We start from the raw sequence: 27,008 nt of genomic DNA on the forward strand, positions 1-27,008 counted from the left end.
CCTTATTGTTTTTATGATCATTAACTTTAGACAAAGTTACTAGGCAACACTGACATGGCTGCCTACATCACAATAGCATGAATGAAGAGATTGCATGATCCTGAACTGTCACCTGACCAGAGGCGTTGTTAGACATAAAACTGTACTAGGGCACAGGCCCCTATTCATATCTCTTTTTTTTTTTTCAAGCTTGCTGCGCACAATGCACTACTAGGCTATAGAAACTCCCCTTGCTTAACCCACTATACAACAGTTCAGGGATGCAAGTTTGATGTCAGCTTTGGCAGGGACATCAATACTTAATGCAAGTGCACACATTTTTTTGCATTCATCTGAGCGCAAATACTGTTTTTTTAAGCTTCATGTAATATTGTTTTTATATTTTTGTCAAAATAAGATGATCGGTAGGCCTATCATTTAGAAACTATCTTTAGTTTTGTAATGTTTTCTTAGCCTACCTCAATTCTGACTTGTGTGCCGAGTCCGACACCTGGACTTCTGTGTGCTGCAGTGGCTATTTGGCAAGCTCAGAAGAGCGCGCTGACATGGAATTCTGCGTGCATCGTTTTGTGTTTTCCGTTAAACACTTTTACAAGCGTTGCTTGGGATACTGCGTTTACTTTTTCTGGGATTATCAATCTAAATTAATGCACTGACTAATAAAGTAAATTGTTAAAAATCTAACTTTTTCTTCAAAAATTTTACTGGGGCACAGCAGATTTATACTGGGGAACGTGCCCCAGTAAAAAGGGTCTAACGACACCCCTGCACCTGACTATATATTGAACTCCATCAGTGCTTAAAGTGGGTTTCTTTCAGCAGGATATGGGAAAATACTCCAGACGTTTGTGTTACATACAGATAGGCTACTGTTCAGGACTTCTAAAATATCTGTGTTCTGATTGGTCATACTTATCCGCATGGATCCAAAAGTTGAGCTTTTCTCAACTTTCACATCCATATTTCCATCCAATAAATCAGAGTTAAACGCAGTTGTACATGAGGTTTGCTTCGAAATGTTGTGCACAGTCCGTAAAAATATGTAATAGTGTTAATAGGCCACAGGCATAAAGGTGAAATGTAAAGGTGCAATTCTGGATGCACTCACTATGTGTGCATGTAAGGCTCAGGTGTGAGAAAAAGAAGGCTTGTCTTCTGCCTCATTTCTATACACTGAACCTGTGTGCAACTAGCACGGGGACCTGATTAATCAGTGGCCATGATGGATGTGGCCACTCTCCCAACAGATTTCCCTCTGACCAGAATTTGGTAGAGCACAGGGGCAAGGATCACAACTGTTTATCTGATCATCAATTCTTTGAAGCAACTTGGTCTGATAACTATACTAGCAGTGTTTCCACCTCCCCTATGTGCTGGGAGAAACTTCCAGTCTTTTTTCACTGCAGACATACATCACATTGAATCTCACCGCCAGTGGCGGATCTAAGGGGTGGCAAGGGGTGGCAGCTGCCACCCCAATAATTTTTTCTTTTAATGCATTTAGCAGTTGCTTTTATCCAAAGCGAGAGCTTTACAAAAGTGCATAGGTCACTGATCATAAAAACGAGATAGCCCCAAACATTGTGGGTAGCCAAAACATGAAGCATGCATTGTGAAAAACCAAATAAGTCCCAAAGGGAAGAACCATAAGAGCATATAGTTAAACAAGTTACAATTAAACAACATGAACCTCAATCTTCCCATGGAAACATATTATTTGTACATTACAGAATATTTCAATAAATAATATTAACCCTTTGACGCGTACGAACACACCGGTGTGTTGAGTCCTGGCTGGTCCCTGGAGCGTACCAACACACCGGTGTGTTGGAACGCGTCCTTTAGAATGTCCAGTTTGGCTTATTACGTAACAATAAACTCTTCAGCATTAGCCTACGCGTATGTTATAAACATGAATCTCAATTTACTGTATATTTTGAGAAAGTTTACCTTTATTATCCATAAGAAAACATTCAAACAATTTAGTTTAGCTAATGTTAGCTAACAGCTAACCAAAAATAACTCACGCTTTACTCACGCCACCTAGTAAACCATAATATTATCCGTTTTCCTTGACTTGGCTATCGCTTTCAACAGATTTTACTAATGTACAACCAACCAGAGATCGAAATAATAGATATACGTTCACAAATATGCATCTAAAACATCTGACATTCGTCTGTCTTTCGTCTCGTTTTGAGCTACTAGAGGCCATCTTTGATTTTTTTGTCTTCCGGCAACAAATATGACCCTTGATGATGTACCCCTTGACCCCGTACACCTCAGTATTTTCTCGTGAGAAGAGTAGGTCATCTCGTTGACCATTTGACACCCACAATGCAGAGTACTGATCAAAACAAAAAACATGGCAGCCTACATTATCGTCATTAGCCAAGTTAGCTTCTCGAAAGCTACACTACGATAATTATATCATATCAATTCACTGTGGATTCACCTGTGTGAATATTTAAAAATCGGAACAGTAATGACAGTACTAAGTTATTTAAATAAATATTTTAATAAGTTAAAAAGCCCACACCAACACGTTTCTTAATTTTTAACACGTATCCTTTTACTAATTTCAGGTAGCTAATTACATGTCCAGGAAAGGGTACAATCTCGTCATTGTCACGTTACATATCAATGAATATCATTAGCACACAGCTATAAAAAATATCACATCAAAATTATTTAAAACCTTGACACTGTGTAGGGGTAGGCAAAGCTTCCGTCAACATATCGGCAAAAAGGTACAGCATGTTTGAGTTGTGTGATGTACTGGCTATGTTTAGGACATGATCCTTTACACAGGATCCACTATGGACATCCAGGATCATGAAGGGCTTGGGATTTCTGGATCTGTTGTCATGACAAGTCAACTGGTATTTATTGTCATCATATACTTACAGTACACAATGAAACAAAACAACGTTCTTCCAGGACCTAGACATAACCTAGACAACTACAACAACTGTGTGGAATTAGGTCAATAAAATTGGTCCAATAAGACAAGATGAAATTCGTGACAAATGCCTCAAAACACCAAGAAGTGGGGATACTGTGAATGTAAACAAGTAAGCTAGTGCAAGGGAAACTGAATGTAAACATAACATACTAATACCATAATACATGGACATCAGTTATTGAGGTAGCAGCAATATGCAAAAATATTGAGTTTGATGATGTACAGGAGCGTGTGGGGTGCATGGGTTTGTCCACAATGCGTGTGGGTTTGGGGATGCAGCATTTGGTATAGATGTTTGTGAGGGAGGGCAGAGAGATCCTGACTATCTTCTCAGCTGTCCTCACTGTCCTCTGCAGGCCGTGATGCAGCTCCTTGGGATGCTCTCTACAGTCCCTCTATGCAATGTGGTGAGGGTGTGGGATGGGAGATGGGCTTTCAGCCTTTGCAAAAAAATAAACATGCTGCTGGTACATCAAGGAATTAGGTGTTTGACGGTCTCGTTGATGTTCAGCAAGGAATGGTCACTTTGTGCTGACCGTACTTGCTCGACACCTGAGAGAAGGCCATGTACTATACATGGACAATTTGTACAGCAGTGCTGTCATGTTCTGTTTCTTGGAACGGGGCCTGTGCGGGCCAACATTCACCTGTAAAATTATAGGGAGATGTTCAAGATATAGAAAACGGTCAACAGCAGGCAATCAAGTGGTATGACAAGTGGTGCGTTTCATTACCCTATGAAACATTACAGTCATACATTGCCGTCTTGTCATTTCAATAGGTTGTTAGATTGAATAAGCATAAAGTCTGGTTTATTCTACATGTCGTCCATCAACTAGCCCTAGCCCAGATTTTCCAAACAAATTACACTTGCCTCTCATTTTTGCTTGAACTGTGGCCTGACAATAAATGAGGAATACATTTTCTATCAACACGGAAATTAATGACAGTAGATGGTAGCAAGAGATCACAAAACATAGCCATCAATATAGAATGGATGTCTGAATTATTGTGTTTGCTTTAATTGGACTAAACATGGCAAGTTAGTAATCGCTAGTTACCTGAATAATACCCTTTACTACGAGCTAGCTAGCAAAAACATCAGATAGTGGAAAACAACCACAGGTCATGCTTTCGTCTCAATATCATGCCACAGATATGTGTATATTTTGTGGGTATAAATAATCTACTCACCAGAAAAGTTTCCCAGATAAATTGAAGCCAACCAAAAAGGTTTGAAGGTATCCAAGCAGCATGAGCTTGCTTGATCGCCTTTCGCCGAGGTGTCTGGGAGTCATGTTCCAGTCTCGCCTACAGTATAGCTCAATTTGGTTGACGATCAACAGTTGCTGCTAATTTACTTGGCTATGTTACGTAGTTTGTGTAGTAGGATTATAACAAAGTAATGCAAGTGCATCTAGTCAGTCTAACGTATTACTAGGATTGTAATGTATCGTTTTGTTTTCGTTTAGCTGGCTTCCATCCAGTAACTTATTTTGTGAACACTGGCTGCGTTGCCAACTCAGAAGGTTTACGAGATGGAAGCCAGCTAGAGAAAACAAAACGATGAATAGAAATCAAATTAGACTGACTGGATGTATCCAAATTATTTTGTATTCGTTATAATCCGACCACACAAACAACGTAACATAGCCTAGTAAATTAGCAACAGCTAACTTGTTGATTGACTCTTTACTACACTACGAGCTAGCTAGTTTGGCAAAAACATCACCTCGTGAAATACAACAGTTCATGCTTTCATCTCAGTATCGTGCAAACTATATGGGTGGTATAATTTGAGTTATACAAATACTTCAGTCACCAGAATAATAGCCAAAATATCTATTTTGAAGGTTTCCGCCAGTCCCCTGAAGCGGAAGAAATACGTAACGAGAAGGTGGATTAACAAAACAACCAATGAATGGAGTATTCGTCACTAATACGGGGTGCAAACTAGGTCAATGGAAAATGCGAACCGATAAATACTTAAATTGTATAGCAATTCGATTTTAATGCGTCATAATCAATTTCTGGAACGTTGAGATTGATCCAAACTCACGCGCATAAAAAACTCACTCTGGGGGACCAGTCAAGGAATTTAGAACCTACGTGTGAAAGGGTTAATGTTATAGCCTAATCATTTACCATAGGGAGTACTGTACCCCCCTACTTTGGGTTTTGATTCGCCTCCAGGAGGCCACCCAACAACTTCCTTCTGCCACCCCATTGCCACCCCGAATGAAAATCTCTAGATCCGCCCCTACTCACCGCCACACAACTACAAGCTAAACACCACAGAATACTAATCATCACAGGTACCCATCTGGAGAACATTCTCAACACTCAATTACACTTGTTATTTGGGAACAAGCTACAAGCATCAGGCAGCGATACATAGGCCTACTCAGCGCCCCATCAGCACCAACCAACCGCCGTAGGCCTACAACAAAATAACGTTATCTCCCTTCATTTGCATAACCCCTCCCCCTTGCTTCCACATTGGCTAAACTATCAGACCACAACAAACCAGAAGACGAGGAATGAGTACGACTTTCGCTCGTTCTCTCTCGCTTCGTATGTGTCGTTGTGTTTGTTGAGGTCGCGGAAGGCTTGCTTATTTGTTGCTTGAAGGCAACAAATTTGATGAATTTCGAATGAGTAGGCCTACGAAACAAGGTAGCTGTAGCTTTAATGTGAGCTCCCCCCTTTGCCTTGATGGACGCGCAAACCACCCAAACGTCGCAGTGTTCGACAAGTTAAATGTTAAATTTTCGCTTTGGCCGGAAAAAGCTTAGTATCAACTCCAACTCTTGGCGAAGATGTATAGCTACGCAACATTAGCCTTCCACAATTTCAAAAAATAGAAGCTGTGTCTCTATCTTTTATTCGCTTGGCAACTTAAAACCACTGCAAGGACCAGCAAAACGACTTTATGTAGCTGTTGAGTAAGACTTGCTTTGTGCCGTCCAAGAGTCATTCTGGCCTGTGTCGTTGCAAAGGCATGAACAATCCGTCAATCGCAGGTTCGCTTCAGAGCCTATATCAGATCACAAGTTTTCGTTCTGGGAGATCCTCTCACGTAGACTTTACCCATCTAATAAGCCATTGCACCAATTCCTGCGTCTATTACTTCACTGTTAGACACACCGAGACATGAATGGCATCCAAATCCAAGTCTCGCCTGGCTGCATTGCCACGTTCTGAGATATGCGCTTATTGGGTTTTGTCGTTCGGCTCCCATTTGTACTCTTTTTATGAACTGCACAGATTCTCTAAAGGTAAATAGGTTAAATGTATTTCAATGAATAGGCCAAGCGAGTCTTTGCAGAGTCTGAATAGTCTGTTATTTCTGCCACCTCAAAGTATATATTTGTTTTGTTATGCCTTAACCTTTTTGGCCATCCTCAAATCCAAAGAACGTACTCTAACTTGCTTTGTAATTGTAGGCGTTATTGGAGTTGCATGTAATCTGTTAACATCATCACACTTTTTATAATGATAATAAAGAGTCTAAATGATGCTACACAACTGACGGCACTGTTTACCATCTTATTCCAGAGCATGAAGCTGGACTGGAGAGAGAGTTCCAACTTCAGAAAGGGTTTCTTGGGGGTTTTAAAAAGGTGATTATATTTTCGGTCATTAAACTCACATTCTCCAGAATGTGAGTTTTCTTTTGGTTAATACTCTCTTGGTGTTCCTTGTAATCATTGTAACAATTATAATTCAACTGAAGTACAAGATGGAACTGTTCAGTGTTATTAAATGTGAATATTTTTTAGGACCCAAATGACTTTGAATGGAGCTTCTGGAGCAACTGGGCCAAGAAGTCTTTGCTGTGCACTTTGTTTGGGCATGCGGTGGTCTCCAAATTGTCCTCCATCTTGGTTCCCAAGGTAAAAATAACAAATGCTAAACATATTGAGGCGAACATGACTGTGCTGTGATTGATCTTGCAAATTATAACTTAGAAGGCACAACAACTTTTATTGGTTGGAGTAGGTGAATAATTAAACATAGTGTGTGTAACTGAGTTGAATTGGTTCATAAATACCCTCCACCATTGAAGATCTAGTGTCATAGCTGGCAAAAGAGGTGTTATTAGAGGTGGTCATCACTTTTGTATGTCAGAAGACCCTAGTACGAACCCCGGTGTGGGCAAGATCGGGAGGAACCATCACTGAAGAGTGACAAGGCTATGCCTGTGACATATGCAAAGTACAGATGAACCTGGTGTCATAGTCTTTAAATACATGTTCTGTATGCTGTTCTCCAGCTCAAGGTGGCGGTGGTCTCAGGGTATGGCCTCCTGGTAGCCTGTGGCACTCTGGGTATTAAAGGTGTGGCTGTGATAATGGTCCATCTAGGCCTGTCATTGGGTGTGGCCCAGCTCTGCAGACCCAGCATGTCCTGGTGCTGTGCCCTGTTGCTGCTCTCCACCCTCCACATTCCCCCTGTACAGGAGCTCAAGGTGAGTCCCACCGCTTCCAGAACATTCCACATATAACTCCACAGTGTACAGCAAAGTGCTACAAAGGATCTAATTCATTGCGATGTTTCATGAATGGGACTCCATGACATGAAAACAAGAGCGATGCCAGTCATGCCTTAACCCTTGTGTTATCTTCGGGTCGTTCTGACCCATCAGTCATTGTGACCCACCGTCGTATTGCGACAACTTTACCGCATACAAAAACAAAGTGAAGCATTTTCTTTTAACCGCTGGGCTGTCTCAGACCCCCCACATTGCGAAGGTTAAACTAAAATTATTTTTATTTGTTTTTGTATTGGGTAAAATTGGGTAAACACAACGATGGTTCGTTATGAACCTTTGGGTCATGTGACCCGAAGGCAGCACGAGGGTTAATGCGTGTAGCGTCGCTAAGTAACCATTTTGTTGTCTCCCACAGAGAAGCTGGTATGAGACAGAGGAGGAGTATTACCTCTTACTCTTCAGCGTTGCCGTTTGTGGTCTCCGCTTCATCAGTTTCAGCCTCGAGCACTGCTGGCACCCACTAGAGGCTGGAGGACTAGTGCAGATCTATTGGTTGACTGCTTACTCCTTCTACCACCCTCTGTTCTACAATGGACCCATCGTCACCTTCAAAGACTTCGTCGAACAGGTAAAGGGGTTCATCCAATGAGTTGTACGTGTTTAATAAAAGCACAGGGAAGTTTGAACTAAGGATAGGAACCACAAGTGGGTGGTCAAATTAACCCTTGTGCTGCCTTCGGGTCACATGACCCAAAGGTTCATAACGAACCATCGTTGTGTTTACCCAATTCTACCCAATACAAAAACAAATAAAAATAATTTTCTTTTAACCTTTGCAATGTGGGTGGTCTGAGACAGCCCAACGGTTAAAAGAAAATGCTTCACTTTGTTTTTGTATGCGGTAAAGTTGTCGCAATACGACGGTCGGTCACAATGACTGATGGGTCAGAATGACCCGAAGATAACACAAGGGTTTTAAACGTCTGCTTGTCTGTTAGCGGCAAGAACTCAATATGGAAATAATACACTTCAGTATTTAGCATGTCTTCATTAGTCATTTCTGCTCTGTCTACATGTGTTACTGGAGAAAATACAGTGCATTGTTCTGCACAGTCTGCACCAGTGCCGGTCCTATTTGGTGCCCTAGGCAAGGTGTACCTACCAAAGGCACTGTTATATAAGGATATTTCTCACCATCCCCATATTGTAGATGCAGAGACCAGCTGAGAAGAATGGGGATAAAATGACTCTCCTCCCATTGCTGGCCAAAGCAGGAAGGATAGTTGTGTGGTGGCTGACAGCAGAGTACATGATCCACTTTATGTACATGCACTCAATTCAGACCAATGAAACCTACCTGGAGATCCTTCCCCCTTGGGCCTTGGGTAAGAATGTGTTACTGCCGGCCTACATCCATTTTTCCTCTGTTCATCTTTTTGAATGAATTAAGACAAATACACAGCGAACTGGTGACTGTCCCCTCACTCTTTTTCCCTCTGTCTCTCACCTTATCACTATTTCCTGTAGGTGGACTGGCTCTAGCCCTTGTCCAGTTCTTCTATGTGAAATATTTGGTTTTATTTGGCTTGCCGTCATTACTGGCTACACTGGACAACTTGGTCCCACCAAAACTTCCTCGCTGTGTCAGCATCATGTACAGTTTTACAGGGATGTGGAGGTGGGTTTGAAACACATACACACACACACATACTAATATATTACATTTACATTTACATTTAGTCATTTAGACCATATTAGACATATTAGACATATATATTAGACATATTATACATTAGACATATTACATATGTCTAATTAGACATTAGACATATTAGACCAGTCAAATCCATGAGTATTATAAGACCTAATAACATTAAATTATTTGAGAACAAGACCAAACAGGTTTGTCACATTTCAAATGCTTTATCAAGCTCATGCTGAAGAGGGCAGTATGAACTTAGTTTACTGGACCTAAATGCTGAACTGAAGCATTTGTGAATGCCCTTTATACATTGGAATCCTATCCCAATTTGAAAACAAGTTTGAAATGTTGAAAAGTATGTATTTAATATGTGAGGCATCATAAAGGTCAACATTATTGCTTGTTTATACTTTATCCTTTATAACCTTCCAGAATGAAATTCTGATAGTATCAAACCCTGCTGGCTGATCTGGGTTAGCTCTAAAGGAATTCCGTAATATGAATTTCACAATGTTACTTTGGTTGTGACGTCTAAGGAATGCTGTCTTTGATAACATGACTGTCTAAGGTGTGAAGCGCTCAAATGTAACAGATGTAAAATGTAACTCCACAAATAGTCTGTGGCTGTTAATGCTTGAATTATGTGTCCATTGTGTACACTGAATCATTGATTGAATCTAACCCTCCCTCAGTTGCTCTGCATTGCACCCACCTTTGTTATTCTGCTGGGTATCCCCATGGCGCTAAAATGGGATTGCCTCTATCTTGTGATGCATTCCACATATCTTAGTGCAGTCATTATATAGAGCAGTGCACACACACACAACACACATAATTAGCTACCCCTTTTTCGATATTTTTTACTTACTGGAGAAATGGAGAATGTCTATCTTTAGTCAGCTCATATCCTCAGCCCAAGTGTACAAGTTTTTATCTGGCGAAAGCACAGATAAAAAAATAATAATTTAAAGCACACTGCTCATTGGGTGTGCTTTGCCTTCGGCAAGGGCACAACCTTTGTTCTCTCACATATATATTATTATTATTATTATTATTCTTTTTGCCCCCCTAAAACTCAGTCAATATTTGGCCTACATAGACAAAGTAGGTGTCAAAAGTTTCGTCTTGGTAGCGATTGAGTTGCTTCTATTGGAATTTACGTTCCGTTGCATGGTTTAGGCTGAAGTTAAGTTTTTGTGGCGAAAAGTGAAGCTAACGGTGGCTAATTTGCTAGCCACAGTCACTGACGTTACTAACGTCACTACGTCACTAACGTCACGAAAACACGCGTGACTACCTTTGGCAGAACATTCGTTTCGCATCTGTTAACTTGGGGGATAGCTAGGCTAACTATAGCTTTACTGCAAGGCAGCTGCAGAAACGCCACAAGCAAAGAGGCCAGGGTGATAACTATTTACTCATTTTACTTTGTGATATGACACACAATTGTCATGTGTAATGTACAGTATAAGCTGATATTATTAAGGAAGTACATCTACTTTCGGAAACAGTAGTCTACTATTTCACTGAAGTATTAGCATCATGACATTAGCCTGTGTTGCCCGGGCAACACATACTACAGTGGTCTATGATGTAGCGTTATCTGTTTTCAATCGTTAAAATAAACATTCCTCACATATACATTTTCGTTGTAGGGTTTATTCTGACATTAGTAAACGATTTGTAGGTGAAATTACCATTACCTGTGGAAATGGTAATTAACTGGTTTAATTAACATTAACTGGTTTCAAACCAGTGTAGCTCACTGCAACGCTGTAGCTTACGTGAGACACACTACAAAAACATCTACACTACACAGCTGTTTAGGAAGTCAAACGGCGACAGAACATGTTCGGCACTCCCCTTACTTAAATCAAAAGTCTATCTAACTACTAACCTGAACTTCATTGCCACAGCCTAAACGTTGTCAATCTGTTCATGAAAATAATTAATTTCATCTTAAACCGTACAACGGAACGTTAAATCCAATTCAACCAACGCAATCGCTACCAAGACGAACACAGCAGTAGTCTAGTACTGTACCGTAGTAGTACAATTTACCGGGGCAGCTTCTCCACACAGGGCTATATCGCATTTTGCGTTGTTACTGACAATGATCGCTACCAGTGAGCTTTTTATGAATGAGCGATTTTCCACTAAATAAATGTCAAGCTTATTTACGTTTTGGGGGGCATATTTTCAGTTAGCAGATGGTACTGTTTGAATCGCGATTCCATCTTCTACTGCCGGGTAACGTCGTAGAATAATCTTCAAAGGGGGTTCTTTATTAATGAATGAATGCAATGAGTAGGCTAAATGCCTGAAAATATCATGAGAAGGGAAAAACTTAAAATGACGTTTAAGTCATAGAGATTAGGTACATTTTTACACCGGTCTGCCAAATGTATTCGTTTTGATTCAACGATGAGGCTGCCTCTTGCAGGGGAAATGAGAAGACATCTATTTCATTCTACACTTCACTCGTATTTTCAGTTGTAAATGAGCAGCAAAAAAAAATGTCATTCAAAAACGGACCCCTGTGCAACCGACGCAAGCAAGCACACCCTACAATTTCCCCAGAAATTGTACCCTCTCTAGTTAAAGTAATATTATTGATAGTGATGGGTTATATTACAGTTTACCTTTGTCAACGGTAGCCCAGTCTATTTGCATAGAGATATAATGCAGCCTGTTGGTAAAAAGAAAACAAACTTCTTCACCAAATGTTATCAGATAGTGTAAATTAATCAATGTGCATTCAGTGGTTGTTATAAAAATGCTAACCAGCTGCCTTGCAATTTAAAATACCTAATGCCAATTAAAAATATTTTGTTGGGTTCGATGGGTTTTCTACAATATCTGTGTGTATTTCAACTATCATCTCTATTTTTCATACAAATGTTTCTTGTTTTTCAGGCATTTTGATGAAGGGCTGTATCTGTGGCTGATCAGGTAAGATTATATATCAATATAAAGTTAAACACTATAAGTTACTCAACCTGAAGAAATACAAATGTACATTTGAGTTTATGCAGCTGGAGGAACATCACTGTTGAAGCATATTAAGCAACACTGACATGAATATGTCCATTCCATATGGGGTAAAATAGTTTTGATTTGCTAAAAGGTGGTTGGTTATTGGTAACCCTCACATTGCATTAATATGAAGTACTTTCACTTTTTGGGCTGTTGAAATGTTTCTTCATGTTGATTTAATGAGTGCTCCATGTAGGATATCATTAGTTGTTGTATGGGACTGGAGAACTCAACACAAAGTGAGCTGTCTGCTCAACAGCCTCACATTTCCATAATGGACATTTTATTAAAGATGTAAAGTGGATTGGAAAAATGGAGGCAAGAGCACAAAGGGAATTTTATTCAGCACTATTCATTCTCTCTCTTCCACCTGGCATTTTGCCCAGTATGGTGTGGATCCATTTGATCAGTCATGGGTGGGAATTGGTAGCAGGATGGGAGGATGGGGTGTCTGTCTGAGTTTGTACATGTAGGGGTGTAAGGAATAGGCATGAGCCTGGGATGATGGGTGGCTCAGTAGTATCAGACCAGTAGGCATTTGCTTCAGCCCAATGAATGTCAAGATTCAATTTTATTTGTATTTTGTCACTTCTACTCAAAACACGACCAGTGACTTGATGTTCAATTGTTTTATTAAAGGGGAGTGGGATAGAGGAAATGACTGTCTGTCTAATTGTCTAACTACCAAGAATATACATTTTAGCCTACTGTGCCATCAGCGATTTACACCTGAGGACTCATGTATTCTTTTTAGCTTTTGTCTTTGGACATTTTCCTGCCTGAGGCATTACAGATTCCATCTTTGTTGCACTATCAGAAACAGAACATGCATGTATTCATTATCATGAGATGCATCACATCATTTCAATGCAGGTGGACAGCTTGTAGCAGGAATATTTTTCTGTTAAATATGCACATAAATAATAAGTGCTATTTACTTTAAATAACAATCATATTTTTTCTATCCCCCATTCACAATGAACAGAAAGCTGAATGTGTTATTTTGGTCTTTGTCAGATATACACAATGTGTATATCTGAGAGTATATTTTACAAACAGATGTTCCAGAAGAGCAGGATTTAGTAGTTGGCCTGCTAACTTTGTTACAGGGATTACTTTTCACCTCAACCATATCATGCTGCGAGCATTCATTTTGAGCATTTACAAATACATTATAGTAGCAATATTAGACAAAGATGACCAGCTATTAGAAGAATCTAGTTTTTGCTTAACATTCTTAAAAAAATGTTTTATTCATCTTAAAGATGTATCCCCAGCCATTCACATGTAAGTTCCATGCTGAAATTGGTCTTTCAGGTATTTTGAAATGTGAACTTAGTTTCTGACACCTACTGTGCAAAGTGTTTCTGATTAAACATGAAAGTGTGACAATGATGCTGCTAATGTAAAATGAAATGCATAATACCCTCTGTCTCCTCTCTAAAGTGGATCTGAAGTGGTGCTAATGCAGTTTTAAATCCTCTTAGACGGTCTGAAGCGTTCCCTTTCCAAAGTGTGTGTAGGTGTTTCATGTCTCTTCAGGCTCTTATTAGGCACCCCTGTCACTTTCCTTCCACTTATACTGTGTGTTAGTGTGGGCAATACGCATCAACTCATCAACACTGCTGAGTCGATGGTCTCAACCCACATGCAATTATGAAGAGGGTTCTTAAAGAATTAGTGGAAAGGATTCTGTGAGCTTTTGTTTCAGTGAGATCCAAGACATAAAATGCAAATGGAAGCGGTGCCTACCTGTGTCCTTCAGATGATTGGGATAGGAGGGTCTGGGGATGGGGAAACAAATAACCAGTATCTACTTTACAACATCACTGCACATCCACACCCAGCTAAATAGTGAGATGTTTACAGTGGCTGTCTGAGACAAACACAGAATTAACAATTCGCAAATTATAATAAACACCATTATGTATATTATATTCAAATTATTTGCTTGCCTATAATACACCTTGTGTCATCTGCTATTTTCCTGTGGCTCATCTTACAATTCTTTGTTTAATAACTTCATGCCGTGGGTGAGTGGCACTTAGTTACTCCTAACACCACAGAGACAGGGACACAGCTTGGCAGAAACCTTATTTGTAGTCTTGTGTAGATTACTCCTTACAAGCTGGGAGTATACATTTCAGTTGTGCTTTGTTGGGGTGGACAATTGAGATGGTATAAAATGATTATTCGAACTGCTTTCATACATTGCCCTGCTGAAGGAATGTACAAGGAAGGCCTAACAAATAAACTACTCAATGACAAGTTACTAGAAGGGTAAAGAAAGGTAAAATAACACTAGCATTTACATTTGTTCATTTAGCAGACGCTTTTATCCAAAGGGACTTCCAAGAGAGAGCTTTACAAAAGTGCATAGGTCACTGATCATAACAAAGAGATAGCCCCAAACATTGCGGGTAGCCAAAACATTACATTTACATTTAGTCATTTAGCAGACGCTCTTATCCAGAGCGACTGACAGTAAGTGCAGGGACATTCCCCCCGAGGCAAGTAGGGTGAAGTGCCTTGCCCAAGGACACTGTCATTTGGCACGACCGGGAATCGAAAACATGAGCATACATTGTGAAAAAAACAAACAAGCACCAAAGGGAAGAACCATAAGAGCATGTAGTTAAACAAGTTACCATTGAACAACATGAACCTCAAAAAGTGCAAGAGTGTACCTGTAAAAAAGCAATCAACAGTAAAATATTTCACAGCGGGTACAAGAATTTTAAATCAGTTACAACTAACCAACAAGAACAACAAGTCTCTCAATAAGAGTCATTGTGATCCTGGAGGAAACTAGCATCAGGAACAGCAAATCATTCCTAAGTACCGTTGTACTCCCGGAACAAGTGCGTCTTAAGCCTTTTCTTGAAGGTGGGGAAACAGTCTTTGCTTTGGGCCTCTATAGAAAAGTATACATCTACAAAACACTGACAGTTCAAGCCATGTGAATATTCTGTCTAAAGACCTGAGAACTGCAGTCCCAAATATACGGACTGCAGACACTGCTTCCCCTGGACTACAGTCTGCTCGGTAATCCAATTTTGCTGTAACCAGTCAGGTGTCAGGTGGCTGAGCGGTTAGGGAATCAGGCTAGTAATCTGAAGGTTGCCAGTTAGATTCCCGGCTGTGCAAAATGACGTTGTGTCCTTGGGCAAGGCACTTCACCCTACTTGCCTCGGGGGGAATGTCTCTGTACTTACTGTAAGTCGCTCTGGATAAGAGCGTCTGCTAAATGACTAAATGTAAATGTAACCCGTTTCAGATATGTCTATGTTCCTTTGGGAGGATCCCACCATGGCCCTCTGTGGAAGGTTATGTCCACTGGTCTGGCCTTTGGCTTCGTCTGTCTCTGGCACGGGGGACATGACTACCTGCAGTACTGGGCCCTGATGAACTGGGCCGGAGTTCTGGTGGAGAACGGACTGAGGGCCCTCCTAACCTCACCCTTCATCCTTCCCTCCATTGTAAGTAGGATTGCCATGCATTCAATTACCCTCAAAACAGGCAGCGCGACGCTCGGTCACGAACACTGGCTCTGTCTCCTTCAGGAACGTGGCCTATCGCCCCCAATGAGAAGACGCTGCACGGCCTTTCTCTTCGCCGTCTCCACCGCCATGCTCATCTTGTCAAACCTTGTCTTCCTCGGAGGGATACACGTCGGCAGGATCTTCTGGAAAAGGGTCATCATACAAGGTGAGCCCGTCTTCCGGTGAACAAACCAGGGATACAAATGGCAATATTAGCATGGGGTTTCACTTTCAGCATCTGTTGATTTAATTTGTGTGATAATAATTTGAGTTTTTTAGGTTATGCCAAGCCATGCTCTCCTGTTGATTTCCACCGATACTCATTTATGAGTAAATCCAAAGGTTATCTGTCTTCATTTATACTTGTCAGTGTTTAGTTTATCCTCTATTTGCCCACAGCAATTGCATTTAGCTTTATTTGTGTTAAGAAAAAGCTCTGGTTTACAAAGAAAAGTGTGGGCTAAAGGATTGGGAATTGTTGCTGTAGAGGCTAAAAGTGGACAAAGCAGTGTATTGAAAAGTTCTTCAAATCTCATGATAATAGACTTGTTTAAATAACATGCAGGATATGAATAGGAAAATAAAGCATAAAATTAATTTACAATTGGTGATATAGACAGGTCATGAAAGGTGGGAGTCTTAACGGGATGGTATTGCCCGAAAAAAAAGAAACTGATATTTCATACTACTCTTCAGTATCTCCTTAGTTTCTCTATCTCTCGCTCTCGCTCGCGCACGCTGTGTGTGTGTAAGAGATGCTCTCTCTGCTGCTGGGACAGAGCGTGGTTGGCAGGGCAGTGCTGGAGTGCAGGGAATGCTGTGGTGGCTGGTGACATTGTGTCAAACAGTTCTGGGAGACATCTGTAACAAAGTGCTGTGCCAGCACTTGTATGTCCCCCGGGACTCGTTTCTTCTGCTCAATTAGTGCCCAAAGCAATGACTCCAGTCCCTCCCATTATAGGGCATCTCTCTCTGTCTGTCTCTTTTTTCTCTGTCTCCCTCTACCAGCCACCCCACATTCATTCAGGACATCAATATTTTTGAGTGATGAATTGAGTGGAGACAGAGTGGAGTGGAGAATGTGATCTGAAATCAAGCTGCTACGTCCAGAGATGAATGCCTTCCTCCCCAAAGTGCTGAGTCGAATGCAAGGTTTTATAAGGTTTATCCCCCATTGAAACTTGCTCAATGTTACATACTCTTTATATGGACTGTTTATCTCCAAAGACACTGGCCTTCTGAGTCATTTGGGGAAAGAAATATATCAACCGTGTTACAGCCCACCAGATTACCCATCCTGTGTTTCTCAACACTCCTTTGCCAATCAGGCCCTTGACAACACAAGGCCTTGAAGTCTCCACAACTGTAAGAGCCTAAATGTGTTGTCATGACGTCGTAAGATAATTGCTAGACTTTTTTGTGTGAAAATGGTGGACAATTTCAAGGTTTTTCAGTAACAAATGATCAAGTCATTGAAAAATATTTCAGGGGAGACAGTGCGTGGTCAACTGGATTGTATTTGCATACAGATAATGAGTGGTTAACAAACACAGCACAGTTGTACATGTTCAATGCCTTTAAATAATTCAGTGGACTCATTTAATGGTGCTAAAATTGACTTACATTACCCTGGCCACAATTGAAGAATGGTACTGCCTACTCCCAAAACTGTTATTCCTCGATTTAGATGAAATATTTTATGACTGGTCCCGTTGACAATTAATTTGATTATAAAACCCTAACTGGAACATGTTTTAGTTTCACTAGAGGTGCTTTATTAATTGCAACCGTGATTTAGGTGCTTGCCTCTGAAACTTGGAGAATTATGTTTTTGGCTCCATCACTTGGATATTGTATTTCAAATGACTGATTTTTGTTTTCCACCATTCACCCTTTTATTCCATTTTAAACAAAACACCAAAGGGCTAGTAAGGGATATTGATTGTTTGAATTTACCATTTGTGATATGTGATACCCCTGCTTAAATGATCTGATGTTGATAACTGTACTAAGAGGATGTCTGTTATGTAGTAATGCCCACCCACTGATAATTATGCCGACAATCACAGTCAAGAAGAAGAATGCCAGCGTCTCTATTAAAATTGGCTTGGATCGCAACCTCTGGATTCAAAGCAGTCACATGAAAGCAAACAGTGCTACCAGCCTTGTCCTATTAAAGCAGATAGATTTGCTTCCTCTTTTCTCTACACGTCCACCGCCTATTCTAGCCTTCGCTGTTAGTTGGATGATAAACCTTTTTCATAAGCTTTATGACAGTAGTCAGACTTGTGCACACTTAGTTCTTGAAACAAGCCAGTTTGCTTTGACATGAAAGTTGTCTTACTGATGTTGGCTTGCCATGTTATAAAATGAATGAATACAATATCCATTTATTTAGTCCATTAGAGAAGATTAAAATCTAAAAAAAGATTTTGGGGCCAGAAATTATCAAAAAAGATGGTGTGACTGATCTACTAGATGGCTTGATTATAAATAGATTGTCTGTTCCAGTTAAAATACGTACCATATTGTTTGTTGCCTGTAGAATTTCAGATGCAAAATTGTATCCCTTCCAGGAGTGCCCTTTTCACCCCATATGCTCTTAATAAAGACCTCTCTTTTCTAATCAGGAGACAAAGGCAACCACGTTTGGCTAATTTCAGCGCTGGCTGATTAGATCCTGAATAATATGTAATTAAAGTCATCTCCAGACTAATCACAGTCCAAATGCCCACTCGTGTGCCAAATGGTAACCTTGAATGGGTTTTTTGTTGTACCATTCTTGCATGTATTTAAAGCTAAGCTAGTAGTGGTTTTAATGATAGAATAAAGAAAATATAATTTTCAGTCAGTTGGTCCTTGCAAGAACAAGAGTTTTCCAGGGACTTAGTTCTGATCCTGCTGGATTTAGTGCGTACAACCATGCACAAAACACACGCACACCCACCTTGAAAGTAATCCTCCTCCCCACCACCACCCCCCTCCCATTATCTCTGCAGTTTACTGAGTGCATTCCTTGTCTCAGTGTGAGAACAATCAGGGCCATTTAGTTTATTGTCAATTGGATGATAAATAGAACAGTATTCAGGATGAGTCTGAAATATAATTTAGGTTATTATGAGAATAACAATGTTCCATACTGAGGGTGATAATGAAGTGTGTTGAGTTCCCGGAGCTGGACTCTGGACGACTTGATCCAAAGACAGAATTAGTGTCTGCACATGTCGTATACTAGCCCAACGGTGTGAGATGCCTCGAAGGCCAATTTGCACCTTCAGGAATTTCTTTTTATTTCAATTAGGACTCTCTGAGATGGTTAACCAATGTAAAATAACCTTTTTAATCTATTGGAAATTCTTACCTTTGACGTAGTTGTCAGTGGACTATCAGAGAATAGACTGGTTACCACATTTATAACACACTTCAAGTTGTTATCACTGTAGCATATAGTGACATAGGAACTTGTGTGCAGTGAACTGGCAGTGCAGTTTAACAGCATAGGCTATTTCACAAGTAGAACACGGTATGGGGAAAGGGGGTGGGGTCCAGTGGGTGGCTAAAGGTTTATGCTACAATACCTAAATCTAAAGTGCCTGTGCCCCCCTTCACACTTGCATGATGTACATAATAACTTATGCCTCTTAATCCTGGTATCAAGTAACTACATATCTGCTCCTGTAATGTTGTTACTACAGGTTAATTGCTCATACCTTGTCTACCTTGTCTAATTGTCTGACTAGTGAGGCTCCTGTTTGTTGTCTTCTACCTCAGACAGAAGGTATCTCTGCAGCTGTGGGCTGTGTCAATTCTGAAATGCTAATGAGATTTTGAACAGGGTGAAGAGCGTTGAAGTGCTGTGCGTCTGCCATTGTGCTCTGTGGGCGCAGGTGTGCACTCCCTAAGTGTTGCACTGAGAGGTTGGAGGCAGGCCATGTGTGGAGGAGGAGGGGGAAAGCTGGCAGCTCTTGTGAAAAAGTTGGGGCATTGCACTTTGAAATCCAGAGACCGGGTTGTAATTTGTACTGTATCAGCAGAAATGGTTTGGTACCACAGATGGCATTAGGGAACCCAGAAATGTGCTAGTCTTAACAGGTTTTCTTCTTCTTCAGTCAAACTTTAACTGCAAAGTCATCCCAAAGCGGTCACTCATGGACCATTTCTTGAAATGTTATTTAATCCTTTCCTTTTACAATTGCCCTTAAAAAATTAATATTTCCTTCTCAGCTAATTCAAATCATGACTAATTTCCAGCTTCTAAAATGTAATCACAGCAACCAGTTGAAACGTTAATGGCGAAGCGCAATTAATGGTAACAGGACGCTCCTCCTAGAAACTATTTTGTACTGTAATACTGGACTGTAAGAGTGACTAGATAGGAACTAACTCTACTGGCACTATAGATATTTAGATTATACATTTGTAAACTACCACCCAGTTTGCACCTGGCTGGGGTACAGTGTGGACGAATAGTGAACGTTTTGACTATGTATCAAAATAATGTCTTGTAATAATGTTGTGCTTTTTATAGTTGAATATAATTTATTACAAAGGGTAAAAAGTGTGACAAAAGCAAGAGACATTCAGACAGGCATGGAGACTGACAGGTTCTTGATGCTGTGTTAAAATGACAGGCCCAGTGAGGAGGAAGAGAGACTGAAGGCACACATTTACATGTAGTCATTTAGCAGACGCTCTTATCCAGAGCGACTTACAGTAAGTACAGGGACATTCTCCCCGAAGCAAGTAGGGTGAAGTGCCTTGCCCAAGGACACAGTCATTTTGGCACAGCCAGGAATCGAACCAGCAACCTTCGGATTACTAGCCCAATTCCCTAACCGCTCAGCCACCTGACTCCCACACATCAAACCTTTTTGTTTTGTTGGTACTTTTTACCAACCCCCCCCCCCCACACACACACACACCTAAATGTGTGGTGTATAAATGGGAGGTGCAGTGTGCAGTCAATGAAAATGTGTTATTTTACATGTTCTGCACAAAACATGAGTCAAGGGCAGTGAATCTCACATTGAAAAACATGAGTCACTGTCGATTTTTTTTTTGTAAACGTTGCAAATGGATCCCACAGCTCTCAACACCACTTCAAATATGTGTTTTTCAGTGCATCTCAACATGTTTCTGTTTCCCTAGGCTGGCCCACGATGGTGCCATCGATGCTGGCCTTCCTCTACTGCTTTGCCCAGATTGGTCTAGAGTGGAAGAACAACTGCAACACTCTGAGTCTTTAACACACTGGTTTTGATAGGAGGAGGAATCTTGTCTTGTGTCTAGGTGACCTTTAGTTAAGTGTTGGCAAGCTTCACTTAAGTAATTGTTTGTCAAATGTTCCTTAACATAACATTTAAGTTATTTAGTGTTCAACTAGGAAGGTTTCCACGAATACACTGTTAATGTCTGTATCCGTAATACAATTTTATATTCAGTTTGATAACTTCGAAATACATTTGAGGATAAACTGTTATTTGCTTTCAAATAGTTGAACTTGAATCCCAAATACAACATGAAAACCTAATCTGTAGGAAACATGACTGAATTGCACTTTTTGGGTTTGAGTTAGAAATGTAGATTTCTGTGCATCACTACTTTTGTAATCAGATTAAATATTTTAAAATGAATTGTGACATTAAGAAAACAGAATGTAAATGTCATGGAATAATTATAAATACTGTGTTTTTATGATTTTGTACACAGTATATATAGATAAGTAAACGTAATCTTCAATTGACAGTTGTCAGTTGACAATAAATCATACATGAAAATAAAATACAATTTTGTAAATGGTTATAGCGTGAGTCATTTATATTCCATGTATCACATTTTCCTTCTATCTTTGAGCTACTAAAGCATACTTTGCTTTTCTGTCACAGTGTTTGAAATGGCTAGCTAAGGTGCATGTTCTTAATTGAGAAACCTATGTAGCTGTGTCAATCCTATATCTGTCTCTAAGGTAGCATCAGAACAGTGTCTCGAAATCAGATTAGTTTGAGATATCAGAGAGGAATCCTGCTTAATTACAACAACACTGAAAGGACTTACATGTGTCTGTGATCAGCTCTGTAAACAGCTCTGCCAAGAGAATACATCTGTGGATTTAAATCTTAAATAGCTTATGGTAAGACATGCAACCCTATTAGTGAAGGATTATCTGTACACAAATAATTTCATCACAGGTAATGGCTTCAAGAGAAGCCCATCCTTCATTTGTCTACCCTGTTTGTCATCAGTTTTTTCATGTTTAATGATGTGTCAAATGCCCACTCAGTACTTAATCTTTGGCACTGACCCTGTGCACCACTGTGTATTATAAGCATTTTCTCCTTTAAATGGTAGCCCTTTTTCAATCTCTGGATCTGTCTTTTGTTTTATTTTTGTCATCTGGGAATACAGGATGTCATCACTCATTAAGGGGCCCACATTCAAAAATATCTGGCACAAGCATGTACTGACTTCATTTTATGAAAATATGGCTGTTTAGACAATATGTTTCTGAATGTTAACACAACATAACTAACTCTGGCTAAGATGGTCCCAATATGTTGCTGTACATTTTTGTTGTGATTGTTCATATTGAGGTGTTTCCTATAAACAGTAAAAAGTCTGTTATTTATATAAAATATTTATTGTAATAAATAGCAGTTTACATTACAAATACCTCTTTGTGCTTACAAGTACATGTTTCATCACAGAAAATGTATTTATCTACCAACATGTGCATAAATCACATGAGTTTCCTCATAGTCGGCCACTTTACTCTCTTCTAACATGACATTCCATAGTAATGTTACAAAGTGCTACAAGAACACCTGAGCAGTAGACCACAAACAGTTTCACATTGTTCAACGAGTGCTCATGCTCATGTCTTTCAGAAGTGCAACATTTGATGTAGATACTTTGGTGCATGACAAGACATACTGCATATGGGGATGTTGTATAACGGGTTACATGATTATGCTCATTGGCTCATGCAGGAAGTTAGAGATACGTAACTATATGTAACCAGATGGATTTAAAGCTTCCATCTAACTACAGCCTACATGAAAGAGTTGCATTAATGCAATAGATGCTAACATGGTTTATTGAAGTAGTTCCTCAGGGGTTCATTTTGACTGGTTTTCTATTGGTAATCTTTTTAGGCAAGTTGTTGACATTTTAGCCAACGTGATGCACCATTGTTATAGAGTATCCATGATTATCATTTGTATATCATGAAAAATCAATCACATTGACACAGCTCTTGTAGTAAATGGATCCGCATCTAATTATTCTTCCATTCTTTTAGAGGGAGTTACTCAATATTTCCAAGATATAACACAGATACAACTCAAAGATGATTGAATCACACCACAAGATCAGTGGCACTAACTATCAATGCAGACAAAAGCCAGATGTTTCAATATTTTAAGATTTGGAGTCAATCTAAAATGGTGTAATGTATTGGGGCTATTATCTAGCATGCTAATTCAGGCTGTGTTGACCGACTTTATAGTTCTGTGCAAACAAGCCATAGAGCTATGTGTCAGGAACAAGAAACAGAGATGGAGACTAGATATGCAAGCTATGGGTAGACAATGTTGTGCTTTTGGCTTGGTATGCAGACAGGCAGAAAAAGCAACAGGATGGTCACTGATATCTTGTAATGGAGCATCTGGATCAAAGTTTAACTTCTGGTATTGAATTGTGGATGGTGCCCCCCACTATAACTCATTCTTTACAGGTCTGCTATTATCATGGCAGGTTTGTTATAAATGTTTTAATGCAATCTGGTGTGAGCCCAACATGAACCCTATTTGTCTGAAGTAAAACATTGAGTCTTTAACGCCCATAGTCATTTAAAATGTGAACACTTGTCAAACCCAGGGACATTTTGTGGAAGAGCACACATTTTACAAAGCATGCTATAATATATTGAAACAATTGAGCTATGTAATGCATAGTGTAGTTTCAAAAATTACATCCCATCCAGACGTGATAAAATAGCTTGAACTGCACCACTCTCATACTGTTCCACCTTACATGCTCGAATTGAAAGACCAAAAACTCATTTTCAAATAAAGTTTTTTCGCCAATTTCATTTAGAATTGAAACTCAAAAATTATGCGTAGGTAAGTTAATAATGTGTGTCCTTGAGTACACATTTTAGGATGGTTCACTGAACACAATGGTTCATTCCTAAGATAATATTCAAACAAGCTCTAGTCTACGTGATTCCTTGATCTAACTGTTAGGACTCAAACTGTCACATTGTTTTAGCAAAGTTTTTGAAAAAAGGTGCCACTTTACAAGATGTCATATCAGTGACGAAGTAAGTGGAGGTAAGCTGCTTGGTCCGATCTATGTTATGATTTTATTCACTGGTTCTCCCATTTATAGAGGCCATGTGGAGCAAGTTCATAATTATGTATAGGCCCATTGTTTTCTCTGCATGACCTTTTGGAACCCACAGTTTGGAGATGCTGTACAGCATGACAGACTTTATAATATGTAAAAAAATGATTTTAATTCTCCCAACTTTCACTTCTCAGTATTATAAAGACACAAACAAGTTCATTGGTTGAACACATTGTAGCAATTCATAATTATTGCTTAGCAATGTCAGCAATACATGCACTTCCTCTGAACTCAGTGACTTATTCGAGTCATTCAGTATATTCTGAAGTCTGCATTCCTGTGTGACTTGCTTCGAATATTGGTTAATACCAACAATGGTTTGCAGTAATTACAATATATCACACACAGTATACTTCATTTCATTGTAGGACAGATTTGCAAACCAGAAATATATCCATAATTATTGCTATGATTTAAGTGTGGAGACCTATGCGTTGCATTGGTGTGTATGGTATATCCAAATAGGAAATCTAGTTTTCACCTCAAAACTTTAATTTCTTGGCCCTAAATTTAATCTTTATTATTTTACGGCTTGTACATCACAACTTTTGAAGTAAGAATTCAGACGTCTTCAATCAAATGCCGTACAATATACATATATCTGTAACCAACTATCAAGGATATTTTACAGATTTGATATGCCACAGTCCCTGTTGATATCTGTGAGACACACCAACAGCTTTATTCCATGCTAAACTCACAGGCACAAAGTGTCCATCATTGGAGTACACTGTTATGAAACAAACCTACTTCCAGCAAATGGATTTGCATCTCACACCCATAGCTTGGTGACAGACTTTAGATAAGCACATGTAAGTGGTAATAACTTATTTACCGTACACTTTCCTCCCCTACCTATCTATTACAGTCTATAAGATTAGTGGCAAATATATAAATGTAAACAAAAGATTATTACAGGAGGAGGAAATGGATCATTGTCAGTGAGAAAATGACTCTAATCAAGAAGGCTGTTTGATGCAACCTGACCTTGTCTTAAGTATATAAATTGAGATTCTGAAAAGATGAACATAAACACTGATTTGTTTGTTACATTCTAAAATAAAAATGCTCGCTACCAACGGGTACGGCTGATGCTTGGCGTACCATGAACAAAAGTCATTTTGTGAGTGTGTCGCATTCATCAGGTTTTCTAAGCTTGTAATGCTGCTTTGGTTCCAAAACCCAAGGTGGTCTTGGCCACTGTATCCATACCTTTGTATGGATCCCAATATCTCCTTGGCGACCACTAGTCCAATCATAGCTGCAAGGGCTACAACCTATATGACTTCCTTGAGAGGATAAGAGTGCGGCGTTTATCGCATTGCACTTCTGTCGACCAGTGAATGCACAGGCGTCAGCAAGGCACCGAGTAATGGGCCTCAGCTAAGCATGCACAACTGTCCTTAGGTCTCACCAACCTCTTTTCCTCTTTAAGAGAAGATGTCCTCCTTATCTGACTCAGGTGAGGTAGGTCGGGAGATCTCGAACAGTGGTTTGGGTGAGCCGCCCGCAGCTTTCCTGGCTTTCAGGAGCCGAAGTGCCTCTGCAAGCTGGGCTTCCAAGCTGAACATTCTAGTATTCAGGGCCTTCAGGTCATCTTTCAGCTCCAGCTTGAGTTCCAGGAGGGAAGCCTGGAGTGTCTGTTCTGGGATGGGGTAGAAGGCATGCTTGGCCTCAAGCTGAATAGGACTGCGGTCCTGCGTGGGGGTTCGCAAGTTTTCGCCCATGTTATCCAAACGAAGGTCGCTTTTGGTTATACCGCTGTCGCAGGAGTCCGTCTTCTTGAGGGATGTCTGTGACTCATGTACCTTGGTCCTCTCTGGAAGGATCTCCATGGACTCTGCTTTGGAAACCTTGTTCCAATTGTCCGGCTTAGACATAGAATCCTTGAATCGACCCCAACCTTTGACCTTAGCAGGCTCAGAGTGCCGGATGCCTACAAAGGCAACAGAAGTCGGTGCCTGGAGCTTGGCCTTGTCCAAGGTGCCAGACATGGAGGAGGAGAAGGAGACAGACACACTTGGAATAGGTGTTGCTGGGCTTTCTGTTACTGTGACAATGCTGGTGGTCGCTATGACATCCTGATTGAAAGTAGGCTCCACACATATTGATCCTTTCTCCAGGTCATGTTCGGAGGCGTCTGTACTTCCAGCGGCTACACGGGCCTCCTTCTGCTGCCGAAAGCGCTGAAACAGCCGACGCACGGGGTGGTCTGGAGGGAGATTCAATGGAGCCTCGTTTTTTCGCCTTAAGCGTTCTTCTTCCTCCCGTTTCACGTCGCTGATCTTTCGAAACACAATCTGCCAAAGAAAAAGACCCTTCATCAACATACAAAAAGGCCTATATGTTTACATCATAACCACAGATCATAAGTCCAGTTATGTCAGTTTATACTGTCAGTGGATTGACATGAACACGGACTTCAACACATTTGTGCATACTCGAGACATACCTAGAATACAGAATCTCAATAAAATTGCATTATTAAAATGAATAGTGTTACTCCTTTTTCTGGTGGAACAGGTCTGCTAATAGATCATGTATTTCACCTCTCTAGAGGCTGTTAAGATATTTGAAAACCCTCGAGCAAAGCACCACGTCACAATCAAATGCCAAATACCAAAGGATGTGGATGTGTTATTCAGTTCCGTATCACTTCAATGTTTTGTTTGGATTAAAAGTCCTGCTCCTTTAGATAATGACTAACCAACATCTACACTTTAGCTTTGAATACATTTTTGAATGTATTCAATTCTCACATTTGGAGTAAATAAAATCCTCTTGAATGCATTTTAAGACATCTGTGAGCTTGATAAAGGTCAACAAAGAGAATATTGTAATAGCTCTGAAGTTCATATCTTG

General features: G+C 40.1%; 2 protein-coding genes across 8 annotated transcripts in view; one reads left to right on the top strand and one right to left on the bottom strand.

Annotated features, from left to right (window-relative positions):
* The first annotated feature begins 5,461 nt into the window (after positions 1 to 5,461).
* On the top strand, positions 5,462 to 21,536 carry hhat (hedgehog acyltransferase). Of its 4 annotated transcripts, XM_062463480.1 has the most exons (12): positions 5,664 to 5,988; positions 6,107 to 6,243; positions 6,524 to 6,588; positions 6,748 to 6,861; positions 7,242 to 7,436; positions 7,876 to 8,088; positions 8,671 to 8,845; positions 8,988 to 9,138; positions 12,079 to 12,114; positions 15,476 to 15,677; positions 15,762 to 15,906; positions 20,889 to 21,536. In XM_062463480.1, exons 2-12 carry the CDS (start codon positions 6,123 to 6,125, stop codon positions 20,984 to 20,986), a joined length of 1,515 nt encoding a protein of 504 aa, XP_062319464.1. In that variant the 5' UTR covers positions 5,664 to 5,988; positions 6,107 to 6,122; the 3' UTR covers positions 20,987 to 21,536. The 4 variants fall into 4 exon arrangements, with proteins under 4 accessions (XP_062319467.1, XP_062319465.1, XP_062319464.1 ...); XM_062463483.1 differs by lacking the exons at positions 5,664 to 5,988; positions 6,107 to 6,243 and adding an exon at positions 5,462 to 5,509; XM_062463481.1 differs by lacking the exons at positions 5,664 to 5,988; positions 6,107 to 6,243 and adding an exon at positions 5,582 to 5,641.
* Positions 21,537 to 22,345: 809 nt separating this feature from the next.
* The window catches only part of kcnh1a (potassium voltage-gated channel, subfamily H (eag-related), member 1a), a 38,447-nt gene continuing 33,784 nt past the window's right edge, over positions 22,346 to 27,008 (bottom strand). For all 4 annotated transcript variants that reach the window (XM_062463479.1, XM_062463477.1, XM_062463476.1 and 1 more), the window contains one exon: positions 22,346 to 26,446. In XM_062463479.1, coding sequence (XP_062319463.1) covers positions 25,577 to 26,446 — 870 coding nt within the window. In that variant the 3' untranslated portion in view covers positions 22,346 to 25,576. The remainder of the gene's footprint in view (positions 26,447 to 27,008) is intronic.

The sequence above is a fragment of the Osmerus eperlanus genome, chromosome 6, assembly GCF_963692335.1.
Source record: "Osmerus eperlanus chromosome 6, fOsmEpe2.1, whole genome shotgun sequence".
In the NCBI taxonomy this organism is placed as follows: Eukaryota; Metazoa; Chordata; class Actinopteri; order Osmeriformes; family Osmeridae; genus Osmerus; species Osmerus eperlanus.